The 19,672-nt window shown below is 37.4% G+C and overlaps 2 protein-coding genes across 9 annotated transcripts in view; both read right to left on the bottom strand.

The window, feature by feature from the left end:
- Positions 1–90: 90 nt before the first annotated feature.
- The window catches only part of LOC109096659 (sorbin and SH3 domain-containing protein 2-like), a 71,684-nt gene continuing 52,102 nt past the window's right edge, over positions 91–19,672 (bottom strand). For 5 of the 8 annotated variants that reach the window (XM_042716685.1, XM_042716684.1, XM_042716690.1 and 2 more), the window contains 13 exons: positions 18,442–18,525; positions 16,297–16,353; positions 14,259–14,305; positions 13,444–13,619; positions 11,303–12,988; positions 10,400–10,461; positions 10,043–10,089; positions 9,160–9,274; positions 8,932–9,060; positions 8,651–8,821; positions 3,531–3,568; positions 3,316–3,422; positions 91–2,481 (listed from right to left, as the gene is read on the bottom strand). In XM_042716685.1, coding sequence (XP_042572619.1) covers positions 2,420–2,481; positions 3,316–3,422; positions 3,531–3,568; positions 8,651–8,821; positions 8,932–9,060; positions 9,160–9,274; positions 10,043–10,089; positions 10,400–10,461; positions 11,303–12,988; positions 13,444–13,619; positions 14,259–14,305; positions 16,297–16,353; positions 18,442–18,525 — 2,781 coding nt within the window. In that variant the 3' untranslated portion in view covers positions 91–2,419. The remainder of the gene's footprint in view (positions 2,482–3,315; positions 3,423–3,530; positions 3,569–8,650; positions 8,822–8,931; positions 9,061–9,159; positions 9,275–10,042; positions 10,090–10,399; positions 10,462–11,302; positions 12,989–13,443; positions 13,620–14,258; positions 14,306–16,296; positions 16,354–18,441; positions 18,526–19,672) is intronic. The other 3 variants (XM_042716686.1, XM_042716687.1, XM_042716688.1) reach the window with 3 other exon arrangements.
- LOC122135877 (inverted formin-2-like) lies at positions 3,575–8,644 on the bottom strand. The gene is made up of 2 exons (XM_042716692.1): positions 7,709–8,644; positions 3,575–6,690 (listed from the first exon to the last, which is right to left on the bottom strand). The coding sequence occupies exons 1-2, from the start codon at positions 8,348–8,350 to the stop codon at positions 5,707–5,709; spliced, it is 1,626 nt and encodes a 541-aa protein (XP_042572626.1). The 5' UTR covers positions 8,351–8,644; the 3' UTR covers positions 3,575–5,706.

The raw sequence follows: 19,672 nt of genomic DNA, 5'->3' as shown, positions 1-19,672 counted from the left end.
AAAACTAAAAAGGTTGCAAAATACTTGAAATTAATATAAAAATTATAAACCCACAGCTTGTACAGGCAACGATAAACAGAGAGGCTCAAATAACTGAGCAGAAATTTATTGGATATAGAACAAAACAAAAGACCAGAGACAGAGGGAGAGAGATAGAGAAAGAAAGAGAGGGAGAAAGCTTTATTTGAAAGTGAACAGGTTAAACTTGATTCTCTCAAGCTCACCAGCTCATCAAGCACACACATCAAATAACACTATATGTTGTTCAGTCAAAAGGCTATATGGAAAAAGGCAAAAATATCTTCCAAAAAAATCCACTGTCTTTAGTAGAGGACAGTAGTTTGCAAACTGTGACAAAAATCTCCCAACTCCAGTTTGACCATAGTGTGCACCAGTCTCTATTCTGTGTTGAAGAAAGTCCTTTATTAGTCCCCCAAAATCCTTTTTGCCTATTTTTTTTTGCATACATTTTCTTTCTTTTTTTGCACCAAAGAAGTTGAAGAATAAATTTGGCACAAGGGATGAAATATTAAGGACTAAAACGATGAAAGAAACCAAAAGTGAGAAAGGAAGGGCTTTATAATGTAAGTGAAACTCATGTACAGTACAATACAAAAGGACATATAAAGAATCAGCAAACACAGCAGTGAAGCTGGAAAATGCAAACAGTGTGATTAAAACATTTAAAGCTGAAGTGTGTAATTTCTGTGTCATCAAACATTATTGCAATTGTTTTCAAACAGGTTTTCATAACACTTCCCATCTGCCACTGGTCGGGCAAACAGAAAGCCCTGCCCCAAACTCAAACCACTGATTGTGCTCAATTGAACAAAGCTATAAATTATTCAACCTATGAATGGTTTACTTAGTTGTCCCTGCATATTAAGCTACGAAAGGAGACAATATTTTATTACTCACATTCTTACACACTTCATCTTAAAAAAAAAAATAAAAAATAATAATAAATGTTTAAGGTGCTTTAAGATTGCTCTGCTGTCTGTGAAATTCATAGACACACTTTTCCTTATACTGAATATACATACTTGTAAAAGCCGATGCAACACAAGCTTTATGCTTTCAGATGAGAACACAAAAAGTGATACACTTAGTGCAGAAAATACTGATATACGAATCCTTCGAAAAACTAAACATAACATTTTGAACGTCAGACGAGCATACAAACTTTCATCAAAGACCAACAGCTCTCTCTATTGCGTTATATGATGCAATTTTAAAAGAGTGAATCTCATGAGAAACGTGGCAGATAAATGACATCATTTAAGTTTTATATCAGAGATCAAACTTTCAAAAAAAAAAAAAAAAAGAAATTATTACATTTTAGATAAACTAGTTAATTTAGGTTAACAAATAAGAAATTGAAACATCATAGCAGGCTCACCTTGTTGTTGTAACATTGTTGCCATTCATTACTAAAACAAGCAATGATTTAATCTTGATTAACATGTGTGTGTGTGTGTGTTTTTTTTTTTTTTTTTTTTTTTTTTTTTTTTTTACTGTATTAAAGTCAGGTGGTTCACTGACACCTGGTTTACAATTCTAAAACTCAAGTCCGTTCATAAAATTCACAAGTAAACATTAGAAAAAAGTTCACTAATCAAATATTTGTTACCAAATTCCATAAAAGCATCTTTACTTTCCAGAATGTCAATGCACTTTCTTTTGAAGACAACTTATACAAATAACCACAATGCACTGATTATTATACGAACATTATCCTATATGAATGATTGCCACTTCAACAATAGCAAAATTGCTCCATGACAGTTATTTTGTAATTCTGTATGGCAAAAGTATTGTTACCTATACAATTGTTTAAAGCACATCTGTTCCTATCACTTATTTATTTTGGCCACACACAAGGGGAATGAGCAATTTCACAATTGTCCATGATCTCATGATCTCATTGTAATAAAACTATCAATCCTCATCTATAACCAGTGGTCTCTATTGCTATTAACTTTGTACTGTTTAATACACAATACTCACACACACATACACACACTCAGTTGAACACTGATGCCTGAGGTTTCTTCTCAGACACACTTTCCCATGTGTCTACCATTTATATTGATCTACTGACCTCACTAAATACCATGGCTGCCTGAATCCTCTCCATACTAACTCTGAGCATGTCAATATAACAGGAAAAACATTAATGAATGTGCTGTTGTCAGAATAGTAGATGAAGGAACAGCAAGGAGACTCTGTGATGGCACAAAAAAAAAGAGCTCAAAGTGAAATAAACTTCAGTGGTTTGTGTTTGTGGACATGACAGAGCTAAAATGGTTGTGAACACACTCACACATGTACACATACACTTTCTCAAAGGTGAGGTGCCTTGTTGGCCCTACACAGTAGGCACTGGAGTGGCCGTATTTGTGCCATTTCTTCCTTTTTGTTAAAGCGGTTTAACATAGTTTCCTGGGAACGTTCCAAATAACTTGGTTCTCCGAGAGGTACCTGAAAAAAAGAGACAACGCAAAGCATGATTACACTGTATACTGCATGATAGATAATAACATAATGTACAATGTACATTATTATAATTACATGGCACTTTGGGATACTTGACTTGGATTGGTCAATCACATTATCTACATTACTGTATAGTTAAAGTTTAAATTACAGTAAAAAAACTAACTCAAATCATGCATTAATTTATTTGATGTTTTTTAAGAACACTTATATGCACTTGTATTACTTACATACTCACCAAAGCTGCATTTATTTGATCAAAAATACAGTAAAATGAGTAATATCGTGAAAAATTACTAAAATTCAAGCTGTTCAATTCAATTCAATTCAATAGCTGTTATTTCTATTCAATGTGCTCTTTATTCTATTCCAATATATTTTAAAATGTAATGTATTCCTGTGATGGCAAAACCTAAGTTTTAGAAGCCATTACTCAGTGTTCAGGAGCCTTCTTCATACTAATATGTTGATTTGGTTCTCAAGTACTTATTATTATTATCATCAATGTTGACATTTTAAAAAAAATGTTCAGGATTCTTTGATGAATAGAAAGTTCAAAAGCACAGTATTTATTTAAAATATATGTTTTGTAACTTGATGAATAGAAAGTTCAAAAGCACAGTATTTATTTAAAATATATGTTTTGTAACATATATTTTACAACCTCATTCTCAGACTTAATCTCAAATATTACTGACCCCCAAAATTTTAATGGTAGTGTACACATATTTAATTTACTAAGTCATATTGAGTAGTCTCATTAATAAAAAAAATATATACCATTTGCATAGGCGCTGTAATAACTAAAAAAAAACGTACCCACAAACCAGCCATCATCACATTTCTCGATAACATCAATAATGTCCCCATCCTTCAGTTCCAGCTCATCCTCATTACGAGGCACATAGTTGTACACAACTTGGAAGTAAGTGAAATTAAAATAATATACATTTTTTAATTTGCTGTTTATGTTCAGACAGTGAATAAACAAAATAACAGTGAAAAGTGTCTGAAAAACTGAAAAGTGTACTTACGGGTCACCACCTGAATGCTGAGAATCCTGCATCATTTTCTGAGAGAAAGAGAGAGGAAAGTGTCAGTATGGTGTGCATATAAAGCTTTAAGGTGTCAGAATATCATGCCAAATCCAGGCACAGGATGTCATTCTGTGAGACTTCATCGTCATCACATAGTTTAGAGAAGACCTGTTGTGTTACAATACACACAAAGAGGAAATCCACCCATGAAGCGACCAGAGAATAAAATAAAAGGGATTAGAAAGGACTTCATTTCCCAGTCTGCACTGCTGCTAGTATCACAGCACACTCCATCCTACCCTTCTTGCTCTACTGGGTGATAAACAGGGAGATAAACAGCGCCTCCTGGTGGAAATGGGGCTACGTGGTGGTTTACCCTCAACCACCACTTCCTGCCTATAAACTGTCTGCAAGAATCAAATTCAAGGCAACCAATCAGAGATCAGCAGGCCCATACAAAATCCATCTCAGTGTTATTTACAACCTCATTCTCAGACTTAATCTCAATACCAATGTTAATTCTATTTTAGTTTAGTCATTCCAGAGTCTTGAATTAATAGGATCATGATAACTTCAGTCCAAATTTGGGCAAGTGATAGACATAGTTATACATATAAAAAAGCAGACTTCTCACTCACACTATTAATACATGCCATATTTAAAATAATGGAATGAGGAATATAAAAACTGTCATATATCTTGCAATAAAAAGCCATAGTAACCACTAGCTGTTAAGATCTTATAAGGACAGAAAGGCAAGAATGCACAGATATTAAAATCCTGTCTGATACCGAAAAATCAGTCACTTAGTAAAAAAGTCTGATTATGACTGATTACCAAGAAGTTGCTAATCTTAAAATTATATACTGTTTTGTATCAGTTAATCAAAAATAAACACTAATAACTAAAACAATAATTTTAAAAGCTGCAAATGAATTTAGCCATCAAAATTATTTAGCTAAATTCTTGGGCTGCCCTTGACGAAGGATGTTTCTGGTCGATTAGCAGTCGTTCATTTGAAGCATTAGACGGCTAATTGCATGTTTATTAATAAACCATTTAAATCATTATAATGAGCCTTTAATTGCCTACATAGCCTAATAAGAGCTCAAGCACATGCATCAAGCATGCCACAGTTCACCGCAGAAGGAATGATTATGAATGTGTCGGGGTAAAAACAGTAAGTAGACTGCATTAACATTTTAATAATTTGATGCTTTCTTTGTGTTCGACTTAAGAGATGAAGTCGGCAACACATTTTCCATTTGAATTGGTTCATTTGAAAGTAGGCATTTCACTCTCTATAGATATACTTCATATATACACAGAGTTTTGTGCTCAAGTTCACAGAGACCGAGACGGCAGAAAGTGCATCCTGTTTGCTTTCATTATTTTACAAAAGTGCATTTTTTTGTTATTGTGAGTGCACAAAAATTAATGTAGAGTCTTTACAGATTTGAAAGATTTATTACTGTTATCTGTATGACCAAAAATGAGGGACTATTTTAAGAGCAAGATGCACCAGCGCCTCCATCTGTCCTGCAGTGAGCACTACTGTTTATCTTCCACACTCCGCACAGACACTTCAGTAGTGCACATTTCTCTAGGTTAACATTAGTGAGCAGCCATGTAAAGTTGCTAATACATATTTCAGATGATAAGCCATATTTGAGGTCGATGAATGATAGGCGAGCATTTGGATGTCCTGCCTGATGTACTGTATCACCATAGACTACTGTTAACGATCTGTCACAAACTGTGTGACTTCGCTAATGTGAATTTATTTATTTTTTTCTGCGACTTAGCTACTAATAAAATTTTGGTCAACCAAGCCTCTTCTGGTCGATTAACGATTAGTCGACTCAACTATTAGGGGGCAGCCCTTAATTCAGTATGCACAATAAAATATCAAATTTCAGTCAATAAGGATAAATAAACCAATTCATAATCGATATTGTATTGATATATTTTGCATGGCAATAGAAAACACCATAATGGCACCATAAAAGTGGTTCATATGTTGCAGCTTGGCTTTGCTCATCAGGAACAGCGTGGCAGCTTGGTATTTCTATTGGTGGTTTGGAACAATATGAAGATAAATAAATAAAAACAAAATTTTCATTTTGGGGTCAACTAGACCTTTAAGACCTTACTTATAACCCTTATCATTGTGTCAAATTAATACTTCTACTGCAACACAAGGCTTTTTATTTATTTTTTTTCGTGAGGGTTCAAGGTTCATATCCAGATATGATCTTACATTTAAGGGTTGTTTAATGTTGAAAACATTACAGGTTGTATCACATGCACCACACAGCAGCCCTGAATACATTGTTTTGTTCATTCTTTTTACCTTAATCTTAGGAGAACGAGGCTGTGAACGTGGTGAGAGAGGAGGAATAGAGGGCTGAGTGGAGACTACAGGCACAGAGGAGGGAGGAGGAGAGGTGAGGAGTGAAGGAGACCTGGGAGGAGATGGGATTTGGTCTGAAGAAGATGGAGGAGGAGAGGGAGTGGAGGGTGGAGAGGCTGGAATAGTTGGTAGAAGAGGCTGGCAGGAGGAATAAAGAGGAGGATGCAAAGAAGGAATAGGAGATGAAGGAGGAGATGGGGGGATTGGGGAGAGATGAGGAGAAGAAGAGTGGGAGGAAGGGATATTTGAGAGAATATGAGTGGAAGTAGGAGAGGAAAGCTGAGAGAGGACAGATGGAGGAAGGGGTTGCGGAAATGAGGGAGGTGGAGAAGGAGATGATTGATTGTTAGAAGGGAAAGAAGAAAGCAAAGGAGTAGGAATACTGAGAGTCGATGAAGGAGGAGGAGGAAGAGGGATTGGGGAGTTTGGAGGAGACAGAGGAGGTGAAGGAGGAGGAGTGGAGAGAGATAATGGAGGGAGAGGAGAGTCTGAGGGAGAAGAAACAACTGAGGTTTGGAGGACAGAGGAGGAATAGGGCACCAAAGGAAGAGATGAAGCAAGAGGAAGAGAAAGAGGAGGAGTACATGAAGAAGCTTTGGAAAAAGATGGTGGAGAATAGTGAACAGCAGAGGCAGATGATTCAATGTGTGGTGGAGAAAAACTAGTGGAAGAGAGAGTAAGGGAGGAATTAGGCATGGGGGAGGTGGAGAATGGCAGAGATGGAGTGATGGAGGAGGAGTCAGCCTGGCAAAGAGAAAGACAGAGCTGTTCAACTACAACCTTTTCAACTTTGAACTAGATTGTCAAAGTTACACAAACGACTAGTGTGACCAAGACTATTAAAGGGGCCATATCATAGTAAACAGGATTTTCCCTGATCTTTTGAAATAGTATTGAGGCAGACTATATATTTCTGTTCAGAAATCTTTACCACGTAACCATCATTTTAAATATCAACACCTGTTTTTTTTTTAACAATAATGAGAATGAGACTCTATTAAACACTGTGGCAAAGAGAAATTTCGGGGGAAAATAAGCTCTATTGCCCTGAAAATAAATATAAAATCTGTAAATATTGTTTCCTAATAGTAGATAGTAATAGTAGTGTTCCCCTATTTTTTTTTAAGCAAAATTGTGATCTAGACACTTTTTCGTAAACTAGGGGTGCACGATAAATATCGGCCGATAATTAATGTGCATCTCGTCAGTAAAGCCGGTTCTCTAATCAGCGGTTAATTCCATCAGGTGCTTGATTTCACATAGAGCAGCTGTTGCTACACAGAGCTGTTGTTAACTGACAAGCTGCGCAAATCCACATTCATTATCAGTATGGATTTGCGCAGCTTGTCAGTTAACATCGGCTCTGTGTAGTAACAGCTGCTCTATGTGAAATCACACACCTGATGGAATTTACCGCTGATTAGAACTCATGAATGATAAAAACATTGACATCCAATAAGAATCCATCTTTAAAGTGCTTGAGCATTTGAAGCAGCAGACAACAATAACTGCAGCATATGCTTATAATATAACAGAACGTTATAATCATGGAGTGGGCATACATTTGTGGAATTTAAAGAAAAAAAAAAACAAACATGTTTAATATGGCCCCTTTAATTTAGTCAATGAACATGCAAATAATGTTTTGTATAAAACTGTTTTTAAAAGTTTTCAGAATTTAAAAATGTATGGTTAAACTTAAGGTTATAAAGAGTTTTCACGCCACCAGACTATCATGCTTTTGTCACACTGCGTGTTCTACCTCTTTTTTTGAAACACTCTCCAAGCCTGATCTGTTGTTTGTTTCATCCTCCTCTTCCTTTATGTACAACTCAGGAAGTTCCTCCCATTTTATAGCAGCTACAGGACTGTAAATCTCTGTTTTCTCATTCAAAATGACTGACAGCAGCTCCTCAGCCTTTTTCTCATAGATATCATGATGTTTATCCAGTATATTTTCTGATTTGTGGCTTGCACTGAAGGACATTGACTTATCAGCTAATACTTCTCGATTGTTTTTTGATCGACTGGCCAATCGTAATTCAAGTTCATTATAGAGTTGATTTTTCAGAAACATTGACATAAGTTCATCATATGGATCAGGTTTGTTTATTAGCTTGGATGGGTCATAGTTTTTTTTCAAGCTTTGCTCCTTTAAATACATATCTTCTAAGAACTTTTTACCATCATGCCCCTTTCGTTCCATTCTTAACAGAGCTTGATTATGGTCTGTAATCCGTTTCACTGGTAAACCGAATGTTTCTGGTACATCTATTGCTGTCAGTTTATCTCTGTTGAGATGTTCATGGAAATGAAGCAAAATATTTGAGGACTCTGAAGTGATTGGTCCTTGGCTAGAAAAAGGGGAGCATTTTGAGGAAAGGTTTTTTGGTGGGGTGAACATTTGCACAAGTGGAGCAGGGGACTGGGGGCCAGTGTAGTGTAGATTGCTGGGTAATGGAGGAGGGGTAGGTGGGACTGGACTGCCACAGGAAGATGGGTAAGTGGTGGAGACACCCAATGTGAGAGACAGCCATTCGCTAGTGACTGTTTGAAGGTGTGTCTTAGTGGCAGAATCAAGACACTGCAAATGGGAGGACTCTGTATAGTCCTTGAGCAAAGGAAAAAGAAAGCAGGGAGACTTATTGGACTTATTTTGTGGATGTGATGTGGATGTGGTCCAAAACCAGTGCTAAAGACTTACCTTATGTGCCCTGTATGTGTGCGTGTCTCCTTGGTGACTGGGGCTCTTGGAAGGAGAGCCCTTGATCACATCGACATAGGACACTGGGAAAATGCCCTGCTTGTTTGAACCAGGAATCTTTCCTTCATACCAGTTCTGATCCACCTTCCTTAGAAGGATCACTCGCTCCCCCTACAACAGCAAAAACATGCATACATGCTTTAAATATGCAATTCATGGTCGGGTATGATAGAAAGTGCACGAATGAAAGATGATAGTGTGATACAGGGCTTTACACTTGCCTTTCTAAGAGAAAGCTCCACGTTAGTGTCAGCACTGAAGTTGTATCGTGCTATGGCCTCTCCCATCTCTCGAACCTGAGCCGGAGGAGGAGGCCTGACAGGCTGCCTCCGCTCTGGAGACGCCACCTTCTGAAGGAGAAAATAAGAGAAATAATGAGAAAGCAAGAGGGAATGTGATTAAGCATGTGTCAGCATTTAGTTAAATAAAATAGATTATTTAAAATTTACCTCAACATAAGAGATGGGGAAAATCCCAATCCGTCCTCTGTGTTCCCCCTCATACCAGTTACTGTCAATCTGTCTGATGATGTTGACAGCATCACCTTTCTTAAAGGAAATTTCCCTGCAATGTGCAATAAACATGCATATGTGACCATAAACATTCATTACATATACAATAAAGAGAAAATGTATACCAGTGAAGTACATCTGAATCTATCTTCTGTATAAGTCACATTTCTGTTTTTTCTACTGAAACAACCAATCTGAGATGAAAATATTCACCAAATATAATATAATATAATATAATATAATATAATATAATATAATATAATATAATATAATATAATATAATATAATATAATATAATATAATATAATATAATATGTTGTATATGTATATGTATTGTGTTTTAGCGTTAAATCTTTATTTATTAAGAGCATTTCTTCCTCAGTTGGCATTGGAAACACTGTTGTTTATTAAATATCTGCAAACTACAACAGTGTGGGACCTTTTCTTTTTTCTAACGCATTACCCAGTGAATTTGGTGATATGCAAATTTCAGGCTAAAATTCATGAGTCTTGAAATTCTTTAATGATTTTCATGCAAGCTGACAATTTCATGCAACGACGCTGAGCTCAGAGCAGAATTGCTGATGCAGAGACCAATTTGACATAAAGCAAGTTAATATGCAAGAAGCAAACTGCACAAAGGAAAATGCAAAACAAAATGAAAGAAAAAGCTGTGGATGGATGGACAGGAGTAGAATTAAACACACTTTCACAAACAAAAAGCTGACACAGCCCTTTGCGAATTCAAATTCAGTGAGATGCTGTGATGTTATTTGCATGCGCCAGACAGTGTCTCTCAGATTTCTTTATATATACTCACTTGGCAGACTGAGCTTTAAAATCATAAATAGCCCTGGTTGACTGTTTCTGATGGAGGAGAGAAGACAATGTAAGATAGGTCATCTGTTTAGAGGATACCCACGAGGCAAGCAAAAAGACCATCAGCTATCCAACATATGCACAGCCAAGCCATATACAGACCTTGACCAAAATTAAGGTTACAGGGTCATGGGATTTATGGCATAGCACAATAAGGGTTCAGGATTTAAGATCGCCATATACTTATTCACTAATCAGAGATGTTTGCCCTGCGAGTTTCAAAACATTGTTCTAATTAAATGAAAACTACTTCATGTAAACACATGAAAAATAGATATGAGTAAAGCAGCATTTCTACCTCTCTTTCTGGCGTGGGTCTTCTGCTTTGTGGTGTGAGACGTCCTGTATCAGAGCCCTGATCTGTGGAAACAGAAAGAAAATTATTTAGTGGTACCACATGCATTCCACTGGTGTCAAAAGGAAAATGAGACTACGTAAAAATTATACAAATATTTATTTCAAATTTAGAGTAAAATAAATAAATAAATAAATGATCTGGATATACACAATATGACACAGAATGGCATGCACTTGACCTAAAAAAATGGCCCAAATATTAGTCATCATAGAACCATGTGTTAAAAAATGCATACAAAATATAGTACATACAAAGAAAGCAAATACACACCTTTACAACAGTTTTTCATACATCAGCAAAAACAAACAAACAAAACACAATGGCAAGGGCACAAAATCAAAAGGGAAAATGAAGCTCGGTAAAACACATCATGCATATACTGGACAAACATTTATTGCCCCATGAACTGCTAATACTTCTTTTCCACTTGTACCATTATAAATAAACAGAATGAAATAAAATCTTCCATGTATTCATAATCAGTGCTTTTGTGTTAGCATTAAAGCTAACTATAAGCTAATGTACTCTAAAAAGAACAAAAACATTGAAAACTGATTTTTGTCCAATCAAATACTTTCTAATGAGAATGTCACAAAAAAACGAGTTGAAAAAAAAAAGAAAAAAAAAAAACCCAGTCAATCTAAATACACTATATTGTAAGTAGAAAAATATTCCAAATACCTAATTGGACACTTGGTGCCATGATAATAACGCATTCTATTTAGGTGAAAAAGAAGTAAAAGCACTTGCATGTTTTCGGTAGGGAATGCTTGAGGTAATGACGTGAGGAATTTTGCAATAATGATTTGAAACAAAAGAAAAACTCTTGAGAACTAGCTGCACCTGAGTAGCAGTGCACATTAGCATTAGCATTATGCTGGTTGTTGTTGGAGGCGTCTGTATGGTGGTGTTGCTGCTGGTAGGAGGCACATTGGTGGGCTCCATGGTAAGGCTGGTGGACATGGAGCGAGGAGGGGGAGCCAGACGCTCTCTGAGCCCGCAAGGAGGAGCTACGCTTGGGCACGTCTGGTAGCAACTCCTCCAATAACCGCCGCAATATGCTATCATCTGGCATCCTTGCTGGTCCCTGCCCCCTTTCCGCCCTTATGTGGTCATAAATGTCCTGCAAAGCGGCATCTAAAGCCTCATAAATTGCGGTTTTGGATTTTGGCCGACCACTTCTGCAGTGTCGCCGTTGGGTTGGCGGGGAGCCTCGTTTTCGGCGGAAAGGCACAGGGCTGACCAGGAAGGCCAGTTTGGAAAGGCCTGACTCACTGGGTGACTGTTGGGCTAGTGGAGATGTAGTGGCAGGGTGGGACTCCTGCCGAGCCCTTTCCTGTTGTCGCTCGTGTTTTAGCATGGTGGTGAATCGTGTATAGGAAGCCGGGCAGCGACCCTTACAGGAGCTGATGAGGTGGCGGTGTTGGTAACCTTGACTCTGACCCACACTCTGGTGTAGGTGATGGTGGCGGTGGTAACGGTGTCCATGATGATGGTGTCCATGATGGTGATGCTGCCCAGAACCAAAGAAGCTTTCCGATGAGGTAAGTGAGCAATGATCCAGGTCACTCTCGCTACACAGTGAAGACCCTTCTATGTGGATGTCACTCATTTCGGAGGCACAAGCGTCCTGCTCACTGTCTGAGTAGTCTTGATGCTGCCTCTGGTTCTTCCCATGAACTGGCACCAGGCTTCTGCTGTCTGGTCCCGGTCTTGGCTGTCCCTCAGGGGGACTTCGAGCCCTTTCTGGAGGATCTTCCTCCTCCAAAAGTGATTCCACAGAAAAGCGTCGTTTGGGACAGCTGCTGGCCCTCGAGGACCCTGGTGTGGTGGTGCCTGATGGGGCATTTTCGTCACCAAGGTCTGGCATGGACTTGGATTTCTGGATGAGCTGTTCATATTCCGATATACGGTTTGGGACCATATGTTGTGGTACCTCATTACCGAAAGGTGCCCAGCCGTGGAGGTTGTGCCTCTGTTGTTGTTGTAGCCGTTCCAGCTCAAGGATTCGTGCACGTACAGAACGAATCACCTCTGAGGGCAATAGCTGCTCTCGGTCTATGTGGTGCATTTTCTTGTAGAGCTGAAGGAAACCTGGAGCATCGTGTGGCATCTTACGCCGGTGATGTCGGCGCCCCCTGGGAGATGAGGTAAGACTTTTTACTTGAGGCTTCTGTGGAGCGTCTTCGTCAAGCAATGAACCTGCACTTTCAGAGCGAGTGGTAGTCACAGAAGTGGACGCTCTCTTGTCATTATTAGCACCATGTCCGTCGGACAACAAATCATCACAGCTGCGTGATTTGAGCCGTGGTGATGAAGGAGTCACGACAGATTCATCGTCAACGCTACTCCAAGTCTCCGCAGCTTCATGCCGGCCTGTCTGCCAACCGTTCTTGAAGCAGATGGAGCGCTTGGAGCCACGCCAGGTTGGTGTGGAGATAGTGAGGGAGTCTGAGGAGAGACGAGAGGAAGGGCGCTCCATACCTGGAGAGCTCATACAGGAGGAGAGTGACTCACTAGCGTCTCCAGCTGTGAATTAAAATAACATCCAATGCAGCATGACAAAGAGGAGACAGGAAAGCTGGTTAGTGAGCTTAGCTGACAGAAAATGACAACGCGAGAGAAAACATATCAGTCAAAGTGACAGTTAGTGAGAATGTGTCAGTATAGTTAAGATAGACAAAGGAGAATATGCAGTCTCAGGCAGTTACGATCATGTACAAAAATTGTACACAGGTAACAACCACAAATGTGATGATCTAATGATAGAACAAGAGAAGTGCGGTCTTTTCGGTTTCTGGCACAAATCAAACAAAACATACAGATAGAATGGTAACAGAACAAATTCATCAAACAGTTCCTCTGCACAAAATAATGGAGTACTAATGTAATATGTCATTAGACAATAATGCATAATCTAAATTTCTTCAACAAGATTTGATCAGTCTAGCACCCTCTGTTGAGTTTGAGTGTGTCTGAATTACCTTTGGGTCTGGATGGTGAGGAGGGCGAGGAACGTATGGTGGGCTTCTTCAGTGTCTGTGCTTTATTGGAGTCCAGTGGGCGGGAAAACACTTGACTGGCATTCTGCTCACTTCCTGTGTTGGCTTGAGTGACAGATGGTTCCGACTTTCGCCTTTTCGTGTAGTCACTTGGAGAACTAAGAATCCCCCAAAATCCCAGATCAATAATGAAATAAAATAACCAAAGGAAAACATTATTAATGACTTTAAAGTTTTATAGAATTAATAATTTATACTGAATATTTTGATGGAACTTTTTATAAAACATTTAAGGCCTAAAATACATAATAAAGGGTCTAGCTGTGTAATTTTATAATACAAATGACTAAGCTATTTATGCCATTTTTGAAAATGGAAACATCACCCAAAATGATTCAGCTAGTGGACAATAAACCCTTTTACTTATATTGACAATGACACTCTGAATACAGGATCTTCTACCCATTAAATAGTCCTAAATATGGCTTCCCATATACTGTACTCTATAGATTCCATATGAACAGCAAGTGTTTTTGAGCTAGAAATGATCTGTAGGGGTACAAACAATTAATACTCAAATACACACAACAGTATGGGATGTCAAATTCATATATATACACACAGCAAAAAAATAAACAGTGGCAGAGCTTTCAAGACCTGAGTAAATTAAATTAAACTGAGGATCCTCAGGTTCTGTCCTCCAATGGATATCCAATAGGCATCTCTCTAAGAATAAAAAGAGCCTCATAAAGAGCCCGAGTGAGAAAAGCTGATATCTGAATGAAAGGGAAGCTTACCTTGTAGTCCCGTCAGGCCGTTCAGAAGGCGAGAGATAGAGGGATGACTGAAAGAGAGCAGACAACAAAAGAGAAGAGTGAGATCCATGGGAACAAAGAAGTGTAACACTCCCGTGCTGCGCTACAATCAAAACCTTCCCCCCCGCATGCGCAAAGACAGCCATGACCAACGAGGGTTCCACATCTCTCAATCCCACCTTGAAGGACTATGAAAAAGAACTTTGACCTCCTGTAAGAATAAAAAGGGCCAGGGCCCCACAGTAAGCAGAGCCCAACAAAAGCCAGAGAACAAAACAGTACAGATCCAGAAAGGCTGCACGTGTCACCAGGTCACAAGAAGCCCTGTCTATTATGTTGTCCAGGATTGCCACGCCTCCTTTCCTTTCACACACCCTAGGGTGAATTTGAACTAATCTGAGCACAATACAGCAGTCTCTGGTGTTCATTCTGGCTTATCCATGCGACTTGGATCAGAGAAAAGAAAGGACATCCCTTACTGACAACACAGCATTTTTAACACACCGATGCTGATCCTAGGTCAAATAGGAAGATAAATAAAAAGCCAATTCACAGGCACAGGAGAGAATGCATTTCAGTATTACTTTTGAGCATGTTACTCTTCTCAAACGACATATTTTAAAATAAAAAACCTATGAAAACCTCACAACACAAACATGCACATAAACACATTCATTCATCAGAGGAAAACTGCAAGAGAGATCCCCATGTCATTCCAAACCTGTATGATTTTTTTTTCCTGTGGAACATAAATTAGTATATTCTAAGAAATGTCTATACAATGAAAGTCAAACCGAAGTTGAATCAGTGTTTAAAGAGCATGTTTCAAAATATCTTCTTCTGTGTTTTGCTAGAAAGATTAAGTCATACAGGTTTGGAACGACATGAGGGTGAGCAAATGATGACAGCATTTACATTTTTTGGATGAACTATCCCTTAAAAAAAAAAGTTAGCATAATTAGCAGAGAAAGTAAATCTTAGGTCAAAATAAAATATACAAAAATACAATCTGATTAAAAAAAACAGTTATGAAAAAGTATTTTTCAGTAGTGTCTGCTAAAAGCTCAAATAAAGGGACTTTTATTATGTTAACTAATTGTTTCACATTTAGTTTTGTATTTGTTTTATTAAACAGAGAGTTTGTTTAGTTTACATTAAAATGTACATATGCAGCGCAGATTTTATCTTGAACATTCTAACTCACAGATTTCTAGTAAAGACACCCTAGTAAAAAAGTAATATATTTAAAATACATTTATTTCATACTAAGTATAGTTCAAATCTATTAACATATTTACTGACAGATAACTCGAGACTTACTGATAAAGAAATTCTAATTAAACTTTACTTTGCATATTACTTGTGCACAATACAATTTTCTTATAAGTCTAAAATGTGTTTTAATGTCACTTTTGATGAGGATTGTATGATCTTTGAATAATATCGGACTTTAAATGCAAAATATTTAAAGTTTACCTGAAGTATACTTGTAATAGTTCCACTTTAGCACAGTAAAATGTACTAAGTATATCTTTAATTGCACTTCAGCACTACTTCTACAAAAAAGTACAAAATCAGTTGTTCTAATTTAGCAGACTTTAAGTATACCAGTTTAGTATACTAAAAGTACAATCGCAGGACATTTTATTAAGTACACAATTATGAAAATGCATTTGTAGTATACTTAGCATGAAATAAATGTATTTCAAATACATTTAAGTATATTTATTTTTCACTAGGGTAACAACTACAAAAAACAGAAACACTGAATAGTATTTTCTTGTCACTGAAAAAAAAAATGGTATAGAAACAATTTTCACTCAACAGAGTAGTGTACGCTAATTAACTAAAACAAAATTGATTTTTTTTTTAAAGTATATGGGTCAATTTTTTTTGCATTTGCTGTCTGTTAAATAAATGATGGGGCAGGAGAAAAAGCTTTAGGAAAAGAGAAAGACGGAGATATAGTGCAAACAAACAGCAAAGAAAGACTGATGGACGGACAGGAAGGTAGATTTACCTGTGCCACAGCATGTGTGGAGTAGTCAGGATTATAATCCAACCTCTTTTTAGGAGGCTGGATGCCCCACCACCCGAACGAACGAACAGCACAGAGGTGAAGAGGTGAAGATGAGGTGGAAAAGCAGGTGCATCATGGTCAAAAGACACATGTGGAGAGAGTGACAACATTAGGGCATGGAGAAACAGAGATCACACAAAACACACACAGTGTACAAACAAACGAAGGGTGAATACAGTGAATCTTGGTGTGTTAGTAGGTAATCGACTACACAAGTGCCCACACATGCTTCACCTACCTTACACACACACTGCTACTTGTGTGTACATATAATACACACAATGATGAAACTACAGAAATGTTTCACACGTTTTGCTTGTTTACACATGGTAGCAGCAAACTCATTCAGTAAACAAGCCAGGAAGTGTGTGTTTATAAAAGCTGTAGGAACTGTGCATAAATATCTCATTTATGAACATACAGTGGCATACAAAATATATTTAAATGAATTTTATTGCATTAGATAAAACAAAAAAAAAAGAATTTCTAACTTTGGAACAAATTACACTCCTCTTAGTTACCTAATATTATTTTAGGGGATATTGGCAACATTGAAAATCCGGGGTTAATATGATTTTTTTAATACATGTTAATATGGCGCACAATTCTAATTGCTAATAATACAATGTTAAATGAAAAGGGAAGCAGGAAATGATGATAATTTTGTGAGAAGTTATCAACATTGTTTTTCTATTTATATAAACAATTTACTGCCTTTTCATGAATCACTTACACTTTGTTAGGGGGTCAGATATGTTTAAAAAAGTAATAATAATAATAATACTTTCATTGATATTCATAATGTTACAAAAGTTTATTATTTCAAATAAATGCTGTTCTTTTGTACTTTCTGTTTATTAAAGAATCATGCAACACTGACGACTGGAGTAATGACTGCTGAAAATTCAGCTTTGCCATCACAGAAATAAATTAATAAATTATAAAATGTATTCAAATTGTAATAATATTACACATACTAAAAAAATAATAATATTACTGTTTTTACTGTATTTTTGATCAAATAAATGTCGCTTTGGTGAGCATAAGTGACTTGATGAGTGCACACAACATACATCTCCATAGATATTGACGGCGATGCATCTCCATCAGAATTAATACTTTAAAATTATACATAATAAATAAATAATAATTATAATAGCGCTCATACATTTAAGGGGAACTTGTGAACTTTTATTTTACCTTTGGCCACCCAATCATTAATAATTGGTTGCATTCTAGTAGTAGAATACATGCTTAACTAATTTGGCAACCAGAAAATTGGTTTTTACAATTTTGTACAGTTTTTTTAGTATTTAGATCTTCTTGATGTGAAAATGTTCAGCTTGAAAGTCCAATGTTTATATGCTGGATGCATGGATTAAGTGTCCAAATCCTTTTTAGGGTCACTGTATTATCCAAAGTCTTTTCATTTTTAATAAAAGAAAAAAAAAGAAGTTAAACTTGACTTGATAGTGTTTTCTGCACAGGTTCTGCAGCTGTAAGAGCTTTAAGCAACAGAACAGAACAGGCGTGTGATACTGCAAATAGAGCCAAAGCAAAAACGCAATGTTACACACTCAAATTAAAACTTTTAAAAAACCAATGACATCCTTATAAAGACAACATTGTACCCCATAAATTGAGCACAAGTACGGATAAAGTTGCTCTTTTGGTGAGAGTTTTGAAAACAGAGCATGAATATTTACTTTAAATATTAGCCTTGGGATTTAACATCAGACATATCTGTGTTTGATGCCTCACCCACTGCCTCTAGCATTGTTACTGTGCAAATTGTTATCATGGTGATGTTAAATGTCTTTTTTTCTGTTTTCAGTGTGCATATAACACCAAGTTCTGAACAAGTCAGAACATGAATTTTAAAAACCACACACACACACACACACACACACACACACACACACACACACACACACACACACACACACACACACACACACACACACACACACACACACACACACACACACACACACACAGCTTGTCATTCCACAACAGCATGTGTGTACCGGACAAGGAGATTACAGCCTACAGCATGCCAACCTGCGGCACCCTCACTCAACTTACCGGCCGTCCAAACTCCAACTCGGAAAAGAATTTAAACCAAGGCTCATTCTCTAAATCTATGTCATCTGGGTTTATATCAAACATCTGGAGCAAGAAGCAACATAGAAAAAGAGAAGTCAGGGAAAGAAGAAAAACAATGAAAGGAAAAGAGAGATGGAAATCAGGGTTAGGAAGACCAAAATGTGTGCAAAGACTGGTGAGCAAAGAACAGAGGAGGATGATGTTGTGGGTCATCAACACTCTCTCTCACACACACACACAAAATATGTAATGATAAATCATAACAATTAATATGACTTAAAGAGACCCCCCCCCCCCCCAAAAAAAAAAAAAGCCCACTCTCATGTAATTCAAAACCTGGAACTGTTTGGTTACCACATTTCTTCCAAATATGTTGTTTTCTATGCAAGAGAGAAGATATTTTGAAGAATTTTGTTAACCAAACAATTTTGGTACCCATTGTCTTGGATGACAACTGAAAGCTGTTTAATTATCAGCGTTCTTTCAAATATCTTCTTTTGTGTTCAGCAGAAGAAAGAAAGTCATACAGGTTTGAAATGACATGATGGTGAGTAAAAGTTTAATTTTTGTGTGAACTATCCCTTTGATATGAGTGTGCCTTTCAGTACTGTCCAAAAGATGGAGACATTGTGCTTCTTCCCCTCTTCTCTCTAAAGTCTCTCTCTCTTCCTCAAGCTATGACTGTACATGCTGAGAAATCTGCCCACTCATTTTGCCACCTGAGACATCTCCTACCGCCACATCCACTGTGTTTGTGCTGAGGGCAGTGCAATGATTCAGCCTCCTGACATTTCTATCTCATTGTTCCCTAAACCGAACCACTGCACCGCTTTGTCTGACTCCCTTCCAGTATTTTACATCTGCATTGCAAAACAAAAGTTCAACTGCTTTTAAAGGGGACATAACACACAGAAGGAATTCCTCTATTGGGGCATTTCATTTGTTTTGCTTTATTAGACAAACACAGTAGAGTGAGACATTATTAGGGGGAGATTGGGACATACTGTATTGCTGGCAAAATTCAAAACTGCATCGTCCCCTCACAAAGCACAATGGCTCTAATTGACTGCTTTTAGTGCAAACCTTTACCAATATTTTACCTACTACATGAACTAAAACACAAAGGAAAAGAAAGCTTGCTGCAGCCCCACATTGCTCATGATAAGCAAACTCATGGCTGATAGTCCATTATTTGGTCAAACGACCCATG

Source organism: Cyprinus carpio, chromosome B1 (genome assembly GCF_018340385.1).
Source record: "Cyprinus carpio isolate SPL01 chromosome B1, ASM1834038v1, whole genome shotgun sequence".
In the NCBI taxonomy this organism is placed as follows: domain Eukaryota; kingdom Metazoa; phylum Chordata; class Actinopteri; order Cypriniformes; family Cyprinidae; genus Cyprinus; species Cyprinus carpio.
The sequence above is the reverse complement of the archived record's forward strand: the minus strand, read 5'-3'. Positions and strand labels throughout refer to the sequence as shown.